This window comes from Leopardus geoffroyi, chromosome B1 (genome assembly GCF_018350155.1).
Source record: "Leopardus geoffroyi isolate Oge1 chromosome B1, O.geoffroyi_Oge1_pat1.0, whole genome shotgun sequence".
Taxonomy (NCBI): Eukaryota; Metazoa; Chordata; class Mammalia; order Carnivora; family Felidae; genus Leopardus; species Leopardus geoffroyi.
Window position 1 is genome coordinate 101,884,676 of NC_059327.1, and position 18,719 is coordinate 101,903,394.

The following is an 18,719-nucleotide window of genomic DNA, read 5'->3' on the forward strand; positions in this document are numbered from 1 at the left end:
ATGTAGAAGAGGGGTTTAGTGAACCAGTGACTAGAAGACCTAGAAATCAAATGCAGATCTCCTGATTTTTTAAAATTCTCTTATACCCTTGCTACTCAAAAGTGGTCTCAGGACCAGCAGCATCAGCATCATGTGGCAGCTTATTAGAAACAGACTTTTTTTTTTTTTTTTTTAAATTTTTTTTTTTTACCGTTTATTTATTTTTGAGACAGAGAAAGACAGAGCATGAACGGGGGGAGGATCAGAGAGAGGGAGACACAGAATCTGAAACAGGCTCCAGGCTCTGAGCTGTCAGCACAGAGCCTGAACTCACGGACCGCGAGATCATGACCTGAGCCTAAGTTGGACGCTTAACCGACTGAACCACCCAGGCGCCCCCTAGAAATGGAGACTCTTAAGTCCACCTTGTTCCTAATGTATCAGAATCTTCATTTTAATGAGATCTCCAGGTGTTTCAGATGCACATTAAAGTTTGAGAAGCACTAGTTATATTTCTGACTTATCCCAATAATGTCCTTTTTGATTGTTTTCCACAACTCTCATTCCAGATCCAACCAAGGATCATACATTGTATTTAGTTTTATGTGTCTTTAGTTTCCTTTAAAACAATTCCCTATGCCTGGTTTGTTTTCCATGACAAGGACTTTTTTGAAGAATCCAGGCCAGGCATTTTGGGGAACATCTCTCTAATTTGTAATGTGCCTGACACCAATTCTAGTTTAAAGGAAATACAGAAACGAGAGGAACAAGATAAATGAAACCACAAGGAAACAACTGAAAAAAAAATCTAGAAGGATATTCTGTAGGAAAATTGGCCAAGTCTCTTCAACAAGTCAGGTCATAAAAAAAAAGGACTATGGTGATTTAAAAGAGAGTAAAGGAACATAACCAGATTTAAATTGGGATCTTTAATTTTATATACATGTGTGTGTATGTATGTATATACATACATACATACATACATATATACATACACACACACCGATATTACAACTGATTTGTCCAAACCAGTATACATATATAGCCCTCAGAAGGCTAGAGAAGATAATTAGCAAAATGAAAACTGGATATTGTTCACTAGAAAAGGTTATGAAACAGTATGAACAATATTTTGGTAAAAAGTACATGTGTATATAGGTTCATAGAAAATTATCTGAAAGCATATAAACTGTTCAGAGTGTTGATTTCTGGATGGAATGTGAGGTTTCTATTTTTTGCTTGTATTTATTTTCTAGGCTTTTCCAGTGCATATGTACTGCTTCTGTGATTATAAAAAATTATATTTTAAGTTTATTTTGAGAGAGAGAAAAAGTGCACATGCTTGAGTGGGGGATAGGGAGAGAGAGAATCCCAAGCAGGTTCCATGCTCTCAGTGCAGAGCCTTACATAGTGTTTAATTTCACAAACAGTAAGATCATGCTCTGAGCCAAAACCAAGAGTCAGATGCTCAACCAAGTGAGCCACCCAGGCGCCCCTAAAATATTATTTAAAATTATCCTGATTCTGACTACTTTTCACCACTTTTACCTCTCTCTAGTTAAAGCCACCATCATTTGTTGCCTGAACTCTTCCAATGGTCTCCTTACTGTTACTATGTGTCCAATAATGGTAATGGTAATTACTGCGATGGTCTCTACTTCCACTCTTAACCACCTATAGTCTATTCTCTACACAGCAGCCAGAATGATTCTCTAAAAAGGAGTATTTTAAGGGGTTAGTTGAGCATCCAACTCTTGGTTTCGCCTTAGGTCATGATCTCACAGTTTGTGAGATTGAGCCCCTTATCGACAGCCCAGAGCCTACCTGGGAATCTCATTTTCTCACTCTTTCAAATAAATAAAATATACTTTTAAAAAAAGTTTAAGAAAAAGTAAATCAAATATCAAATCTGTTCAGAACTTTCCAATGGAGCTATCCGTCATATTAAAAATCTTATGAATGTGGCCATTCGTGTCCAACATTTTCCTGCTTGCTCACTTTGTTCCAACAAAGTAGCCACCTTAATCATCCTCAAATAAGCCAGCTTTCTTCTGTAGGAGCTTTGCACTCTTCAGTAGGCCCGTATGCGTACAACTCTCTTTCCCAGAAGAGATCTTTCTAGTCTAGATCTTTCACTTCAGAAAAGGCTTCTCTGAACCTCCTTTCTACACTAGCTAGCCTCACACACTAGAATTCTTTATCTCTTTTCCCTGCTTTTTCAGCACGTCTTTCTACCTGAAATTACCTAGTTAGTAAATTAACTATGGTCTATCTCTCTCATTAGAACAAAGTTTTATGTGGGTAGGAACTTTGTCTACTAGTAGATCTCATATGCCTAAAACCGTGCTTAAGAACATAGCTGATTTGCTGATTGAATTACTGAGTGAATATCTGCCTAATATGACACATCTAATAAATCCAAACTTAGACATTCTGATTACACAGCCCAAGCTCTAAACCAGAACATAGTATTGTCATAGTTAGTATTCAGGAGCATGGAGTGGGTATGGTTATGGGTGAGTTTGGCAGGGGGGAGGGGATAATAAATGATGACTTCCCAAATGATGGCCTTTAATTCCATTGATGGGCAGGAAATCAGGTACTTTGCTGAGTGAATAGAATAAAAAGCATATGAACCACTTTGTAAGTATGATATATAGGTAGTATATGTATTAAATTAAAATTGTAACACAACTTTTAGTGAAAGATAAAGCATATATAAAGGCTTAGTTCTAATTCTTACATTGTTCTTGTGAACTTTTCTCTAAGTTATTTGTCATTGTCTTAGGTGGAAGATATGGAACAGGTCCCCAGGTAGACAGAGCTCGTTTGCTGGTGTCAAACTGTTGTGTGAAAAATTCCTGGAGCTTCATTCCTATTTTTATCAGGTCCGGTGTAGTTGATCTTGATATCATTACTTGGAAAATATCCCACTTCAGATCTCCATGGACAAATATTTCACTAAAGTATAAAACAGAGTGTCATATATCTTATACAAAACAGCTAAAAAAAAAACCCAAACAAAACAAAAACCAAATTCCCTTCTTCACCCACCCAGCTTTTTCATTCATATTGTTGCATAATAGAAAATCATTTTACAAGAAAGGTGAATTGTTTGTGTTTTCTAACTGGATGAGAGAAAACATGTTAGGAGCAGTCCTATAAAGTGTTCAAAAAGTAACATTTTACTAAATACCTCTTATCAGTCATGCTTGAATCCAGTGTATTATACAGATTTACTTTCCATTCATCCTGAAGCTTGAGATCAGCATTACTGAAGATACCCATGAGGATACTTGAGCCCATGTAATCAACACGAGCTTCTGTAGAACCCATAGTAATCTGAATTTTGTGACTGGGTTGCTGATTTGGATGTTCAGAAATATGAGCTAAAATAGAAACAATAATTACTTTTCACAGAAATGCCTACTGGGAAACACCAAAATCAATTTTAAAAAACTTGTTTTCAGTTGTAAAATTTCAACATACCAACCATCTCCAAAGCATTGACATCTATGGTCCCTCCCACTACTCCTCCTTTAGAATCTAACTGTGATCTTCCCAGACCAACAGACATGCTTATCTCTCGATCTCGATTACTTCCTACTGACAGACGGCCCTGACTCTTCAAACCACTAGTTGTCCACCTGAAAAAAAAGAAAAAAGGTTATTAAGCTTTCAGTGTCATGAATTAAAACAGGAGTTAGAGGATTTTAAAAAGTTTGACAAAACATTTCTTATAAAAATTGTGGTAAATGTTTGAATATTAATATTGATGATAAAGCTTTTTTACCTAGCAAATTACACTATTTATAATTTTCTCTTTTTAGAATACATACTCCATGTTGTTTTAGATTACGTATCTTTGATAAAGCATACGATATCTTTCAGGATAAAGCAATTTACATCTTTTTTTCTACTGTCTTTACTGTCTCAAACATTTCAGTATTAAAGAGGTTTTAAATTGCTTTACTACAATATAAGAAAAATTACAACTAATGATTAATTTTCCTTTTATCTGAATAGCTTACGTTGTATTTCCCATTACATTACTCATATTCATTTGAACATTTAATTGCTTCAAGTTGATGGCAAACACGACCAATGTTTCCCATGGGGTCCCTTGTTGGCTTGCTGCTTTGTTTGATTTGTTAAAAGGAGTTGATGTTTTTGAAAGTGAATCTAAAAATAGAAAAATCAAAAGCATATTCATTCACATAGATGCATGGACAATTAAAAATTATCACTCTTATCACTATAATCCCCAAAATAAAAATATGGTATTCTGAATTAAAACCTAACATTTAGTATCTGTCACACTGCCTCTAAAATACTAGCTACCATTTACTGAATGAGTGTTCAGTAAGGGCTGATAGTCTTACTTCTTGAAAGCTCATAAAGTTCCGTATGATCTCCATTTTCTATGAGGAAATTCTGATGTGCGTGGGATACAGCAACACAGATCATCACCCTCAGATTTGCTTAACAAAGGAGAAAATCAGAAGGTGCTGCTGCCAAATAGAGGACCTGAAGGCAGGGACTATTCTGAAATGCAGACACCTGCTGAGGCACCTGTCTTCTGGGTTCCTGTGGGCTCAGTGTGTATCTTGAATCCTTCATTTACTCATCATACTCTAAGCTTGTGACATGAACTACATCACTTTTATATGTTAAGACATAAACAGTGCTGAACATATAAAAGAGTTCAAGAAACAGTGGCTGAATAAAAAGAATGACTGAATGAATAAATACCAAAGATTAACATTTTCAATATCAGACATCTTTAACAACACTGTAGGTTGGTATTACATCCAAGTAGAGGAGGGGCAGAGAGAGAGGAAGAGTGAGAGTCTTAAGCAGGATCTGCGCTGTCAGTGCAGGGATTGAATTCACAAACTGCAAGATCAAGACTTGAGCCAAAGTTGGATGCTTAACAGACTGAGCCACCCAGGTGCCCCAGTTGGTTTTACTTCTAAGAATAAGGGTACGATGTGGAGCAAACTAACAATATGCTCATTCCTCTCTCAAAACTACTAGCCATCCACCTACCTCTTCTGCTGGCAAATACTTTGAAGTGTTTGTTGTTTTGTTTGGGTATTCCACCCCCCACCCCCCAACCATAATCATCTTCCATAAAAGTCTGCAAGAGTATATTTTTCTACAGTTGAGGCAAAAATCTGAGAGTAATGAATTAAGATTTTTATATTGGGGGCATTGGGTGGGGATACTGATAACAAAGAGAGCAGTGTTACCTCTTCGGGGAACTGAAGAATCAGACACGCTCCTTGATCTTATGGAAGCTGGGGACTTTAGGCTCTGTGCTGCTGTCCCTGGTGACATGGTGCTGTTTGTCATATGTTCATTGAATACGTTAGGTGACTGAGGCATGTGGGTGAAGGAGGCTGACTGACTAGGCTGCTCCCAGGTCCTGCAGTAAGCTTTTCTTGATGATTCTGGGGAAAGATGTTGGCTTACCCCTTCAATGGAATCAGGTGTCCCTGGGCCAGATGCTATTAGAAAAGTGGAAAACAGAAACAGAATTCACCAGGGTAGAGTCTCCATCTTATAAAATAATAAATTTCACCACTCCACCACTTATAATTATATATGCCTTCTAGTTCTTTATTTGGTAACTGTACAGTAATTTATGGTTTGCAAAATACCTTCCAGCAAGTTATTATTTCTTTTTTTTTTATTTTTTATTTATTTATTTTTTTTTATTTTTAAATTTTTTTTTTTTTTTCAACATTTATTTATTTTTGGGACAGAGAGAGACAGAGCATGAACGGGGGAGGGGCAGAGAGAGAGGGAGACACAGAATCGGAAACAGGCTCCAGGCTCTGAGCCATCAGCCCAGAGCCCGACGCGGGGCTCGAACTCACGGACCGCGAGATCGTGACCTGGCTGAAGTCGGACGCTTAACCGACTGCGCCACCCAGGCGCCCCAGTTATTATTTAATTCTTACAGAAACTCATGAAAAGGGCAAGACAGGTCCATTTTATAGATGAGGGAATAGACTCAGACCTGGATTTCTAATATTTTCTACTGTATCATGCCAACTCTACCTTTCACTTACACACTATACTAGTACAACAATATGTAAGTCCTAGAGAAAAAATGCAGGCAATATGGTAACATGTCCCCAACATTTTGTTTTTCATGCTTAACTAACCAGATTAACTTGCCAACATTTTGTTTTTCATGCTTAACTAACCAGATTAACTTGGATGGTTAAATGTATTTCTGCATTTCTAGATTTTACAAAGATTACAGAATAATTACAGAATATAAGTCAGCTGAATGTAATCTCTGAAAGGGCAAGCTTTTTGTGATCTCCAGTACTAATGTATCCCCAATGGTTAGTTAGCACATTAGAGGCGCTCAATAGACATTTATTCAGTGGGTGAATGAATTGCATGGTGCAACTTAACAAGTTGTTGTACAATTTAACAAAACTTGTGTTATCAATCCGAGATTCTTGTTATTATTGTAATCATAATTAAAAGCAACCTAAGTATAATTACAGTTACATAACAAGCTTACTTGGCAAATTTATAGTTTGGTCTCCAAGGAATAAGCGTCTTGCAATACTTCTCCTATACCAGGCTCTTGGAAATGCCAGAATTTCACTGAGTCGACGCATATCATATTTAAAGGAGGCAGATCCTATATCGCAGACAGCTGATGAAGAAATAAATAAAATCTGTTAGAACAGATTTCCAAAACTTTAAAAGTCTTTTCACATGGTAAGCATAACATGACATGTTACACAACTAATTAATGAAATATCAAAATAAGTTACATGGTATGATTAGTAAGTGATATTTGTTCTTGCACAAATGATTAAAATAGCACATTCTTACATTATTCCATTTCCTTTTTTGAGGTGAGGGCAACTTGAAATTTTTATCACTTTATCGTGAAATTCTGAGAGGTTCTAAAGATCAGACTTATTGACAGCTTTCAACTTTAACATAGAGCTCTTCTCAAATATGGAAATTGAATAATCAGGATGGGCAGGGGATACAAATTTCCTCAAAATTAGTTGCAAACTAAACAGTGTGTGGCAAGAACTACTATTTTCCTTTTAGACTTGTCAGTCTGAAAGCATTCTTCTGATGGCCACCTCTTGGGGTTCTGCTCTGAGCATTCTGTTGCTCCTGCTTTACGTGCTCTTCTGTTCCTCTGCATAGCTTCTGTAGGATTTACACACCAGTGTCTCCCAAATCTAACATTTCTGTCTCAGCCCAAGTCCGTATCCACACAGCCAATCAGCCAGTTGTCTACCAGACTCTCCCACCTAAATGTCCTATTAGGCACTTCCTTACTTTCTAAGTTAATGATGGTCCACTGCCCCTTCTGTCACCTAAGCTAAAAGCTTGAGGCATCCCTGCCTTCTCTATCGTTCCTTACACAGTTTGTCCTCCAGCATGTAGATTCTCTTATAGTTCTCTTAAAATCATTCCCTCTTCTTTTTTTACTGTCACAGTTCAGAGCTTTATCCCCTATTGCTTGGTCTATTTCAACAGCCTTTGCAAGCATCTTTCCATTTTTCATGCTACTGTCAACTCTCTTTTTAAAACACCAATCTGAAGCATCTTCCCACTTTTTTTTTTTTAATGAAAACATGTTTATTTTATAATCCACATACAATTTTTTTGTGTGGTAAGAACACTTAAAATGAGATCTGTCTTCACAGATTTTTAAATGTATAATACAGTACTGTCATCTTTAAACACAATGCTGTCAACCTTTTTCTTAAAAACCTCTAATGGCTTCTCATTGCCCAAAGGATCAGAACCTTGTTCTTTTAGCCTGGCATCTGAGTCCCCTACAATCTAGTCCTGGTCTATTTTGCCAGCTTTACCTCTAGCCGATTCCTCTCTCCTCCTGGACATTCAACCATACAACCAGTTAAATGTTCAATTACGCCTGTGTTTTGCTTCGGTGAACCAAAGTATGATCCAAAAGCATACTTTCTGATGCTTGTGTACCATTATATAACATGTTACTATAGCCAAGAATTTTCCTACATAATTTTGAAAATCTGGCCCAAATATCATTTCTTTTGTAAGCATTGTCTGATCTCTTAAATAAAACTATTTTTTCCTCCTTTTTATATAAACCTCCATTACAGCATTAATCCCATGACAATGTCATTTATTTGTCTACTTATAAGACCTTGCCTATTCATGCCTGTACCCTGAATCATTGAGCAGAGTGCCTTGCATAAGTTCACTGTTAAATATAGGCTCAATGTATGTTTGTTGAATGAATATTGGGTTAAAGTATACTTACTATATTTCTGCAGTTAACTTTAAACGTTTTCATTAACGTAGTACTCCAAATTCTTCAAAATATTCCATATGCATTTAATTTTAAATACTCAAATCACAATATAAAGAAAACGTGCAAGTGATTTGCCCACAGGTATATAGCTAGTGACAAAGCTAGCAATATACATGCATACAACTTAAGATCTTATGAAACCAAGTAAAAATTATTTACCCCTCATCCTTCATTAGTGTTTTAAGGATTTACAATCAGAAAATTAATTTAAACTAATAAGTCAGAAATTTTACCAATTCATGTTAGAGAAGCGAAGAAAAGAAGTGATTTTCAGTGATTTAATTAGGCATATATTGGCCTTTGGGTGGTATTTCTATGCATTTATCTAGAAATCATATTCCTAACATTGATTAATTAGACTGAGATAGTACATTAGGCTGGACTGTTATTCCTCTCCTTTAAATCCTATATCACTAAAAGCTTAATATTATTAAATATATTTAATATTTAAACATTGTAAAAAAAAAAAGGAGGCCCTTAATTCTGAAAAACAGTATTTTAATTAAAAAACTATAAAGTTAGGTACCAGATATATTGATTAGTGTAGTGTCCATTTTGCTTGCAGACTTGCTTACAGACTGACTTTCAAAAAATGAGGCACCTCCTGAACGCCTTATCCGAGACAAACTCACTTTTACAAATTCAAGGTTTATACTGAGTGAGTCTTTTCGACCAGTGACTGAAGTGGGTTCTTCATCCACATTCCCTTTAAAAAATAAAAAAACACAGCACACACACACAAATATACATGTACATATACATACGTACAACTATCTAGTTATATGAAATTATCTAATATACTGGAATATACCGTCAATTGAAATAATTTGAAGTGAGGTAAAAGTTTAAGAATGATCTAATGAGCATTCTTGACAGTCGTTTAATAGTTTCAAGCCCATGAACAATAGTGATGATTTTCACAACCCTTCTCCAATAAAAGCAAGACTTGACATGGAGAATATGTTTTTGTTATCTAAGTAAATCAAGAGAAATTCACTAATATCAATGTCTCTTACATTTTTAGTGATAAATCTTCATTTTAATTAAACAATTTTTTTAAATGTTTATTTATCTTAGAGAGACACAGAGTGCGAGCAGGAGAGGGGCAGACAGAGATGGAGACAGAATGAGCTGTCACAGCACAGCACAGAGCCTGAGGCAGGGCTTGAACCCATCAACTGTGAGATTATGACCTGAGGAAGTCGGAAGCTTAACCGACTGAGTCATCCAGGCATGCCAAATCTGCACTTTAAAATGACAGTGAAATTTAAGTTGGTTAAATAATGACTAGGAGGAGGAGGAGGAAGGGGAGGAGAAGGGTTTCAGTTTAAATTGACAAATGTGATGCACACACTTAAAAAATTTACTATTTGTATAATACAATTTCTTATACGAATAATGATTTGGCAAAACATTTAAATAACATAAATATCCTTTTAAATCAAAAGATTATTGTGCTGCATATAGCACTTATGAAATACTCAGAGTTTTAAAATTCTTGTATAATCATCTAAACTATTTATTTTATATTCTACTTATTATGTAGAGACAGAATAGATAGCAACAAGAAAAATAAACTTTCTGATCTTGTTTTATATGCATTATTAAAGGTGTTATGATTTCTGAAAAGATCCAAGCTTGAAAAGGTGCTATAGGTGCACCTGGGTAGCTCAGTCTGTTGAGCGTCTGACTTCGGCTCAGGTCATGATCTTGTGGTTTGTGGGTTTGAGCCCAGTGTCAGGCTCTGTGCTGGCAGCTCAGAGCCTAGAGCCTGCTTCAGATTCTGTGTCTTCCTCTCTCTCTGCCCCTCCCCCACTCACTGTCTGTCACTCTCTCAAAAATAAATAAACATTAAAAAAAAAAAAAGTTGCTTCAAATTAAAAAAGATGCAAACACTCTAAGTATACCTAGTCCTCCTGATCCAGGAGTCAGCCCAGAAACAGCAGTTTTTTGTTTCCCTGCTCCATATGGATGAAATACATAAAGGGAAAAATCAGACATGCATGCAGTGAAGCTCAAACCAGATGAACTACTGCTGGAACTGGTTAGATCTGACTGACTACTACTGTGTCGACTTCTGCCAAGAGGGCTGCCTAGTCCTGATGAACCTGTAGTGAACACAAGAAATGCAAAAATTACAAGCCACAGAAAAATTTAAAAGCCTGTCACTTAATACATTCTTATGAACCAAACAAGACTTGAAATTAAAATGGAAATACTCAAACATTATTAACTGATCAATATATTTAAATCCTTGAAATGAAAATAAAGACTTAGATGTACTTTGCAATTAATTTATTCTATAAACCAGGGTTGAATAGTCTGTTCATCTTTGAAACATTTATACATATGTTTTGGCCAACTCCATGGTTTCCTGTTACTTTTCTCCTTTGTTCCACTGGAAGCAGGCAGTGGAAGAGGTACAAAACAGTTGAGGCTAAACAAAGGGGGAGGAGAACTGTAAAAAGTCCAAATCATATAACTAGAGTCCACATTTCAGTAGCAAGCAGTGGAAACAGAGGAAGGTACACAAATGCAGAAAGTTAAAGGTCTCTTTTCCCTGAGAAAGCCTCACTGGCAACACTTACCATGGGTGGATACGCTAATTCAAAATACGCTTTAAATGTACAAAATATGAGTAAAGCATCTGAATAGAACATTATATGATTTTGCTGATAATTCTGAAATGTGTTTCTCCAAAATATATAGACCTCCTTTGAATTCATATTGCAACTGGTTACTTGACATCCTACTAGAATGTGTCACAGGCATTTAAATCTTATCATGTCCGAAACTGAACTCTTGATCTTTATCTCCAATCTGTTTTTCTTCCAGGGTCTCCCATCTCCAGTAAGTGACATTTCCAAGCAAACAGCTCAACCAGAAACCTGGGGGTTATTTGTCATCCTTCCCACTTCTAACTCCCCATCATGCAATTTATCACCATATCATTACTATGTCTGAGGGCATTTATCAAGACTGTCCATCTCCCTTATTTCACTATTATTACTCTAGGCTAAGCAATAATCAGTTCTGGACTGCTGAAATGGTCAACTGTTCTCCCTGCTTCCTTCTACTCTTGTTCTCCTCCAATCAGCTCTCACACTGTAGCCACTCTAGTGTTCTAAAGGCATAAATCAGAATCACATGTACTTTTCTGCTTAACTCTTCAATGGCTTCCCCACAAGATCTGGCTGTTTCTTATCTCTTTAAAATCTTTTTCAAAAGCCAGTCCACCTTTTGTTTGCCACACTGTACTTACACTTGTATTTTTGTTTTCATTTTTTAAACTTGCCAAATTCTTTCTTGCCTCATGGATTTTGTATTCTCTACCTAAAGTGTTCATAACCCCAACTCTCTGCTTGGCTAATTGATACTCGCCGACTTCCCATTTCCACTTAAAATATGCTTGTCTGCTTACTATCTGTTTCTCCAAATTCAATTTATGTTCCACATTAGCAGGGACATATCTGCTAGTGAGGTTCACTACCATATATCCAACCTAGCACTTAGCCAGACCCCAGTAAAGTTCAACAAAGACCCTCTGAAAGAATGGATACTGTCATAACCTATACTTCTCATACATTTATTCTCATCATCATTCCTTCCTGCATGTTTTATGATGATAAAATGAGGGATGCCAGTTCATTTTTCTTTACTTTCTCAAGAATCAAAAAGTTGGCATAACAAATAGTCACTCATTTCATATTCTTTTCACTACATATACCTAGCACAGCACATATATACTGTTATAATAATTTAAGTATCAATACTTTGTGACATTTTGTCATTATGAAAAAATGTGAATATCCCAACAGAGAAATGGACATAGGCATATTTATCCCCCTCCCTCATTAGCCAATAAAGTAATAAGACATAATAAAATCCCATTTTTAGTCCATCACATTAGCCAATGATTAAAAATAAATTTAAAGCATAATGTTGGGAAGAATACAGTGAACTTGGTGTCTACACACACTGTGGTGAGAATGCATAAATCTTATATTTAAGATATATTTAAATCTTTTATATTGAAGATATATTTAAATCTTATGTTTAAAATATAAATCTTGGGGCGCCTGGGTGGTTCAGTCAGTTAAGCGTCCGCCTTCAGCTCAGGTCATGATCTCACGGTTTGTGAGTTTGATTGGGCTTGGTGCTGACAGCTCGGAGCCTGAAGCCTGCTTCAGATTCTGTGTCTCCCTCTCTCTGTCCCTCCCCCACTCGCACTCTATCTCTCTCTCTCAAAAATAAAGATTAAAAAAAATTTTTTTAATAAAATAAAATATAAATCTTTATATTTAAGAAGAGGAAAACATATCAAACGCTTTAAAAATGTCTACTCTCTCTGACTCAGGAGTTACACTTTTAAGAATTTATCCTAAGGATGTTAATATATATACAAAGATATTCATCTCAATATTACTTACAAAATAGAAAACAAAAAGCCCAGGGAGTCTCAAATATGTGATCAAAATGACGGAATATCATGCAATCATTAAAGTTATTTACATATGAATATTTAATAATTTGGGAAAATCTGTATTTTAAGTTTTTAAAAGATACATAGCAGAAGAGTTCATATTTAAATTTTGCCTAGGAAGAAGACTATCTATAAAAATGCTGGAAAATAAGTAGGAAGTGATAATACTGGTTATTTATTATAAAAGGATATTATTATTTTCATTTTTAGCACTCTTCTGTTTTCTGTATTCTTATAATGAACAAGTTAATTTTATAATCAAAAAATAGGCTTACAAAAATGGACACTACCAATCCAATATTTTGTTGACTGCAACACAATTCTAGCAGCAATATTTTGGAGCTAAGTATGACAGTGGGCAACCACATTAGCAAAAGCTATTTCTAAAATATTAACTTTTGTTTTCCTATTTTATGGTGAAACTTTCAAAGATTCACACAGCAACCAAATGCTCTGCCATTTCTCCAGTGTCTTTTGACATTGTCAAATATCCTCTGGGGGCAAAATCACCCCTGGTTACGAACCATTGTTTTAATGATAGTTCTCTTATTCAGAAGTATCCATTTCATTCATTGTAGTCTCTTAAGAATAAAATCTTTGTGATTTGCATATGTGATGTATGATTTTTAGGGCAGAAATGACAGCTTTAATATATTAGTGAACAGTAACTGTCTCACCAGGAAATCACAGGTTCTGTCTTAAAAACAAAACCTTTCATAAAGTGGACATTTGAGTCAGGCAACAAAATTTACCATTAAATATGTGTGTATGTGTGTGTGTGTGTGTGTGTGTGTGTGTGTGTATACACACTACCTCATACAATTTTATTTCACTGTGATAAATTCTTGCAAGATAACTACATCTCTTACTTTCCATTTGCAACACTGATTACTCTTAAATGTAAAAATAGAGCATAACATAAAACATTCAGAAGTACTTAGATGTATAATAACATGACAGTTATTTCATAGTGCTTGTAGTGTATACCTCCAAGCCAATCAAAAATGTTACTCAATTGTCATTCACTTGTACCAAAATATACTAAATATATTAGTACAAAATAGACTAAAAAGCTTTGATCTCTGCATTTTTTCCGTATATACTCTAATTCTCAAATATTCCCCTTTTCCAAATTTATTTTTTAGAAATACATACTAATTCCTAGTAAAATGTTTGTTTAAAAAGTAGAATTTGCTTTACACCAGTGTAATAAAGAGTGTTTCTATACCTGGTATTCCAGTTTTGCTTGAAGAGGTCTTTGTTCCACTCTGGGTAGTATTACCTCCAGGGGATAAAGTCTCTGTGGGATATGTGGTCCCTAAAGTCTCTAGTTCTCCTCGGTTGGAAGAAAACACCAAGTCCAGGGATGGCAGCTTCAGCATGCATTCTACTCTTGATACTGGTAAACAGCTAAACTTGATCTGTGAGGGCTAAAAAGCACAGAAAACCAAAAAAGTTTCTAGGTACTAGAAAAGTTAAAACATTTCATACTGGATTCCAAATTTATATTTAATTTCCATTTCATTCCACATATACCAAACACAAAAGGATTTTGTGTTTAATGTCCTAGCCTTTATCAAACAGATACATGATATATTAACCAAAATGTATTAATAAAATGGTATTTAAAAAAATCTAAATATTTGAGGAGGTACCTCTGAGTGATACATATTTAGACATCTAGGTAATTCAAAACATTTAAAGGTGTCTGTGTTCGTATTATACTTGTTCATAATTAAGTTTTTTAAAGGAAATAATTCCTCTTATACTAAAATTTTTAAAAAGCTGTTGTAGTAACAGAAGTTGTATAAACTCTCTAGCTGTCACCCATTACATGTTTTCATCATATTTTCAAAAGACTAATGCAAAACTCCAGAAGATCAGACTGAAGCCCGTTTGGACAAATTGCTGTTGTAGAAAATAGTTTGAACAGATGACCATCAGTTTCTTTTATTCTTGAGATTATCAGGTTTTAATTGAAGGTTAACTAAATCCTGAAGTTTGGGGGCGCCTGGGTGAGTCAGTCAATTAAGAGTCCGTCTCTTTGTTTCGGCTCAGGTCGGGATCTCATGGGTTTGTGGGTTTGAGCCCCACACTGGACTCTGCACAGACAGTGCAGAATGTGCTTGGGATTCTCTCTCTCCTTCTCTCCGCCCCTCTCCCCATTTGCTTGCCCTCTCTCTCTCTCAAAATAAACTAAAAAAAAAAAAAAAATCCTGAGGTTTGGTTACAAGTGGTTTTCAAGTCCTCTTTAATAAATGGACTCAATCAGATACTAATGTATACTCCCAAAGGCCTACTGATAAGACTGTATTTTATAATAAAATACTAAATAAAAATTCCATAACTTAGCAAAAATCTAACAAAGGTACTATTATGTGACTTATATCTCAATTACACTTTATATTTGCCCAAAAAGGACCATAATGGCAAGAAATACAGGTGTCCTAACAAAAAAAGGAATAAAATGCTGTAAAAAAGGAGGTTTAATGTAAACATTTTTATTTTTGCCATAACAGTGTGAAATCTAAGATTTGATAGCCCAAAGATCTATGCATCTCCCCAGCAGAAAAGTTAATACACATATAAAATTGTATTAAACTTCCCATATGTCAATCTCTAGGCCCTGATAGATATACTAAAGGTCCACGAACCAAGATTAAGGAAACTTTAAGGAAAGTAATATTGGAAATATTCAAATAAACTTAAGAAAAACATTTTTCTTTAAAACAAAAAGGAATAAATGAAGTATATCACCTGAACTCGTACATAAACCACAACATCTACAGGGAAGGAAGAGTAAGCAGATGTTGAAGATGATACTAATGATGTTGTTGATTCTTCCATAGGATCAGGTATTTCAAAATGTCCCATATCTTCATCTTGTGAACTGACAGCTGTTAAAATATTTAGTTTTATTATTAGGGCAAGGGCAAACTATTTACTAAAAGATCTTTTCTCTTATGCTAGTACTGAGATAAGGGATATGAACACACAGAAACTTGCTTCTGTGGCCCATCATTCTACAAATCTTTCCCTATTCAAACCTCTTGCTTGTTTCTCCAAATTCCAATTCCTGTTATAACACCGTACAGAGAAAATTAAGTATTTGCCCTCAAGAAGTTTCCAGTCCAAGAGAGAATCTAATGTAGGAATTAAGGATGTTAATTTTGTCATTAACTAGCTGTGGCCATGGGAAAATCATATAACCTCACCAAGACCTAATTTCTTTATTTGTAAATGAGGACTAGATGATTTCTCAAGTTCTTTTTCAGTTCTGTAATTCATGATCACTGAATATAGTATATAATAATATATAATAGCACTAAAAATTCTTCTAAGTAATAGAATTTTTAAAATATAAGTGATTGAGAAGTAAGTGTATAAGGAGAATACTTACTTGTATAATTCCTTTCAATTGGTGTGATTGGGATAGTTTCTAGAGCTTTTTCCAGAAAATCTAATAGGCAGGGACTAATAACCATTTCTTCTGGCAATGACTGAAGTGCTACCCAAGCGTACAATTTGGCTGTTTTGACTCCTCCACTTCCTTTTCCTTTGGCTAGAACATTTACAAATGTGAGGTGAATTTAATAGTTCCCATAAAACATACAATAATTCTATGAGAAATTAGAACTACAGGACAGTTTCATCAGGTGAAGCACCTTATACATAAACCATACAAGAATGCAATAAAAATAGCAGATTGATAGAAATGATATATTAATATTAGGATATAAAGATAATTAATGATGCACATAATACCACAGTTACTCCTGCTTGCTCTAGGTCACAAATTTTGGTTCAATTTTTCAAGTTTATGCTTTGCTTAGTATTTCATTTAGCATTATTTTGTCCACTTAAGAAGATATAGAGAGAGTTGACTAACAATATTTTGTGGTAAGTGAGGAAAAATGTTGTTTTCAGGCTTTCCTATGTTCTTCTGTTTTTAGCTTATAGATACTTATAATGTTCCCCTACATGGACTGCCATCTCTTTCCTCCTACATAACAAATATTCTGTGTCAGTAGATGAGTATAATAGCTAACTAAGACTTAGTTAACTTTGGCTTAGGTTTCTACCCCCAACATACATCAATTTTGTAAACCTAGCAAAGCAGTTCAACTTCTGTGAACCTGAGCTTTCCTCATTTATAAAATTGGAATAATATTATCTGTCCTGCACTTAAATGGGCATAGATGTTCCCTGTCAATTGAAAGGGATATAAAAAATGATTATCATGACTACTGGCTATTTTAAAGGATTTATGTATCAAGTTCCATCTCTCAAACGAAACATCTTCAAATAATTCTTGTCTGATATTCCTTTTTTTTATTTTTTAATTTTAATTTTTGTTTTGGAAATTCTAATGTATATTTGAGGTATTCATGTGGTGTGATAGCCAGATTCCAAAATAGCTGCCGGTGGTTCTTGCCCCCTGGCATTCATGCCCTTGTGTAGTTCTCTCCCACAGTGAATAGGCTGACCTGTATGATCAACAAGATATTGTGGAAGTGATGGTTTGTGACTTCTGAGGCTAGGCCATAAAAGGTATTGCATCTTCAGTCACATTCTCTTCGAGATCACTCCTTTTGAAGGAAGTCGGCTGCCTTGTTATGAGAACACTGAAGCAGCCCAGTGGACAGGCCCAAGTGGGAAGGTACTAAAGCACCAGCTTGCCTGCCATGTGAATGGGAAGTGATGGAAGCAGATTTTCCAGACCTAGTCAAGCATTCTGACGACTGCAGACTTAGCCAACACCTTGACTGCAATGTCACAAATGACTTTACCGGCCAAACTGCTGCTGAATTTCTGATCCACACAAACTATGTTGGAGGTTAAAAGCCACCAGATTTGGGATCATTTATTATGCAAAAATAGATAATAAATGTGGTTAAGACCAATGTACTTTGTCCTAAATGTGTAAGTTTAATGTTTCCATCTAAATCATAAGCTCCCACATATTAACTGCAGAAAATTTTTTCTAAATACATTTGTATGTGTGTGTGTGTGTGTGTGTGTGTGTGTGTGTGTGTGTGCGCGTGTATAAAAGTTAAACTATTTAGTATATTAAATTTTTTTTTAACACTGATATTCTAAGGTATTATCAATTTGAAAAATATCCAAAAGTAGTTGGGCCACATTTCCATATATGAATTTTATACAGTCGTTATTGGCAAATCTATGTCCTTTTTTCTTAAACATGTAAACTTGAAAGAAATTCTCAATAGAGCAAACAGGTGATGACCAAAAAGTTACAAAAAAAAAACTAAAAATAAGGTATATTTTCCTGAAATACCTGAGGGAATAGGTGGGGGTTGGGGAGGAAGTAAGGTGTTAGTCTTGCTCTGGACAGTGCAGGGTAAAGGAGGAGAAGGAGGAGATGATGCACTATCTTTCATACCATACAGCTTGGACTCTTTAGAGAGCGTTCTTGGCAAGGAAGATCCTCTGGAGGCATTAGGTGAGTCAGTCTTTAGTGTCTTGGAATTGTAATGCAACTGTATGAAGACAGATAAACTTTCAAAATTAAAATAATCCAGATGAAGAAAACCAACAAATGTAGAAAAATGAGGAAGAACACCAATCCAGCAGTCAGAAGACCCATTTTACAAGTAAATGTTGTGATGCTAGTAAGATTCTTAACTTTTTTTCATTTAAAATTTAAAAAGTCATCCCAGATAATAAATTCTTTTCTAGCTTAATGTTACAGCATTCTATAATTCTAGAATCTAAAAAATAGATGTTTAATTAAGTTGGACTTGGAAAGGTTCAGCAAAGGTTTATACAATATTCATTGTATAAAAAAGTAACTTTTTACTGCCAAAATTTAATGGAAAAGCTATATAAAAGAAGTGGCAACCTATAATTTAGATGTTCTTATGTTCAGAATATAGCTGCATCAGA

The 18,719-nt window shown here is 35.1% G+C and overlaps 1 protein-coding gene across 16 annotated transcripts in view; it reads right to left on the reverse strand.

Moving 5' to 3' along the window:
* KIAA1109 (KIAA1109 ortholog) overlaps positions 1-18,719 on the reverse strand; it is a 211,040-nt gene that overhangs the window by 11,331 nt on the left and 180,990 nt on the right. For 11 of the 16 annotated variants that reach the window (XM_045468446.1, XM_045468497.1, XM_045468429.1 and 8 more), the window contains 12 exons: positions 18,112-18,313; positions 16,213-16,374; positions 15,570-15,709; positions 14,041-14,242; positions 10,237-10,437; positions 8,856-9,035; positions 6,524-6,661; positions 5,232-5,489; positions 4,011-4,161; positions 3,469-3,626; positions 3,176-3,368; positions 2,723-2,940 (listed from right to left, as the gene is read on the reverse strand). In XM_045468446.1, coding sequence (XP_045324402.1) covers positions 2,723-2,940; positions 3,176-3,368; positions 3,469-3,626; positions 4,011-4,161; positions 5,232-5,489; positions 6,524-6,661; positions 8,856-9,035; positions 10,237-10,437; positions 14,041-14,242; positions 15,570-15,709; positions 16,213-16,374; positions 18,112-18,313 — 2,203 coding nt within the window. Of the gene's footprint in view, positions 1-158; positions 2,587-2,722; positions 2,941-3,175; positions 3,369-3,468; positions 3,627-4,010; positions 4,162-5,231; positions 5,490-6,523; positions 6,662-8,855; positions 9,036-10,236; positions 10,438-14,040; positions 14,243-15,569; positions 15,710-16,212; positions 16,375-18,111; positions 18,314-18,719 lie in introns of those variants that run through there. The other 5 variants (XM_045468516.1, XM_045468507.1, XM_045468475.1 and 2 more) reach the window with 2 other exon arrangements.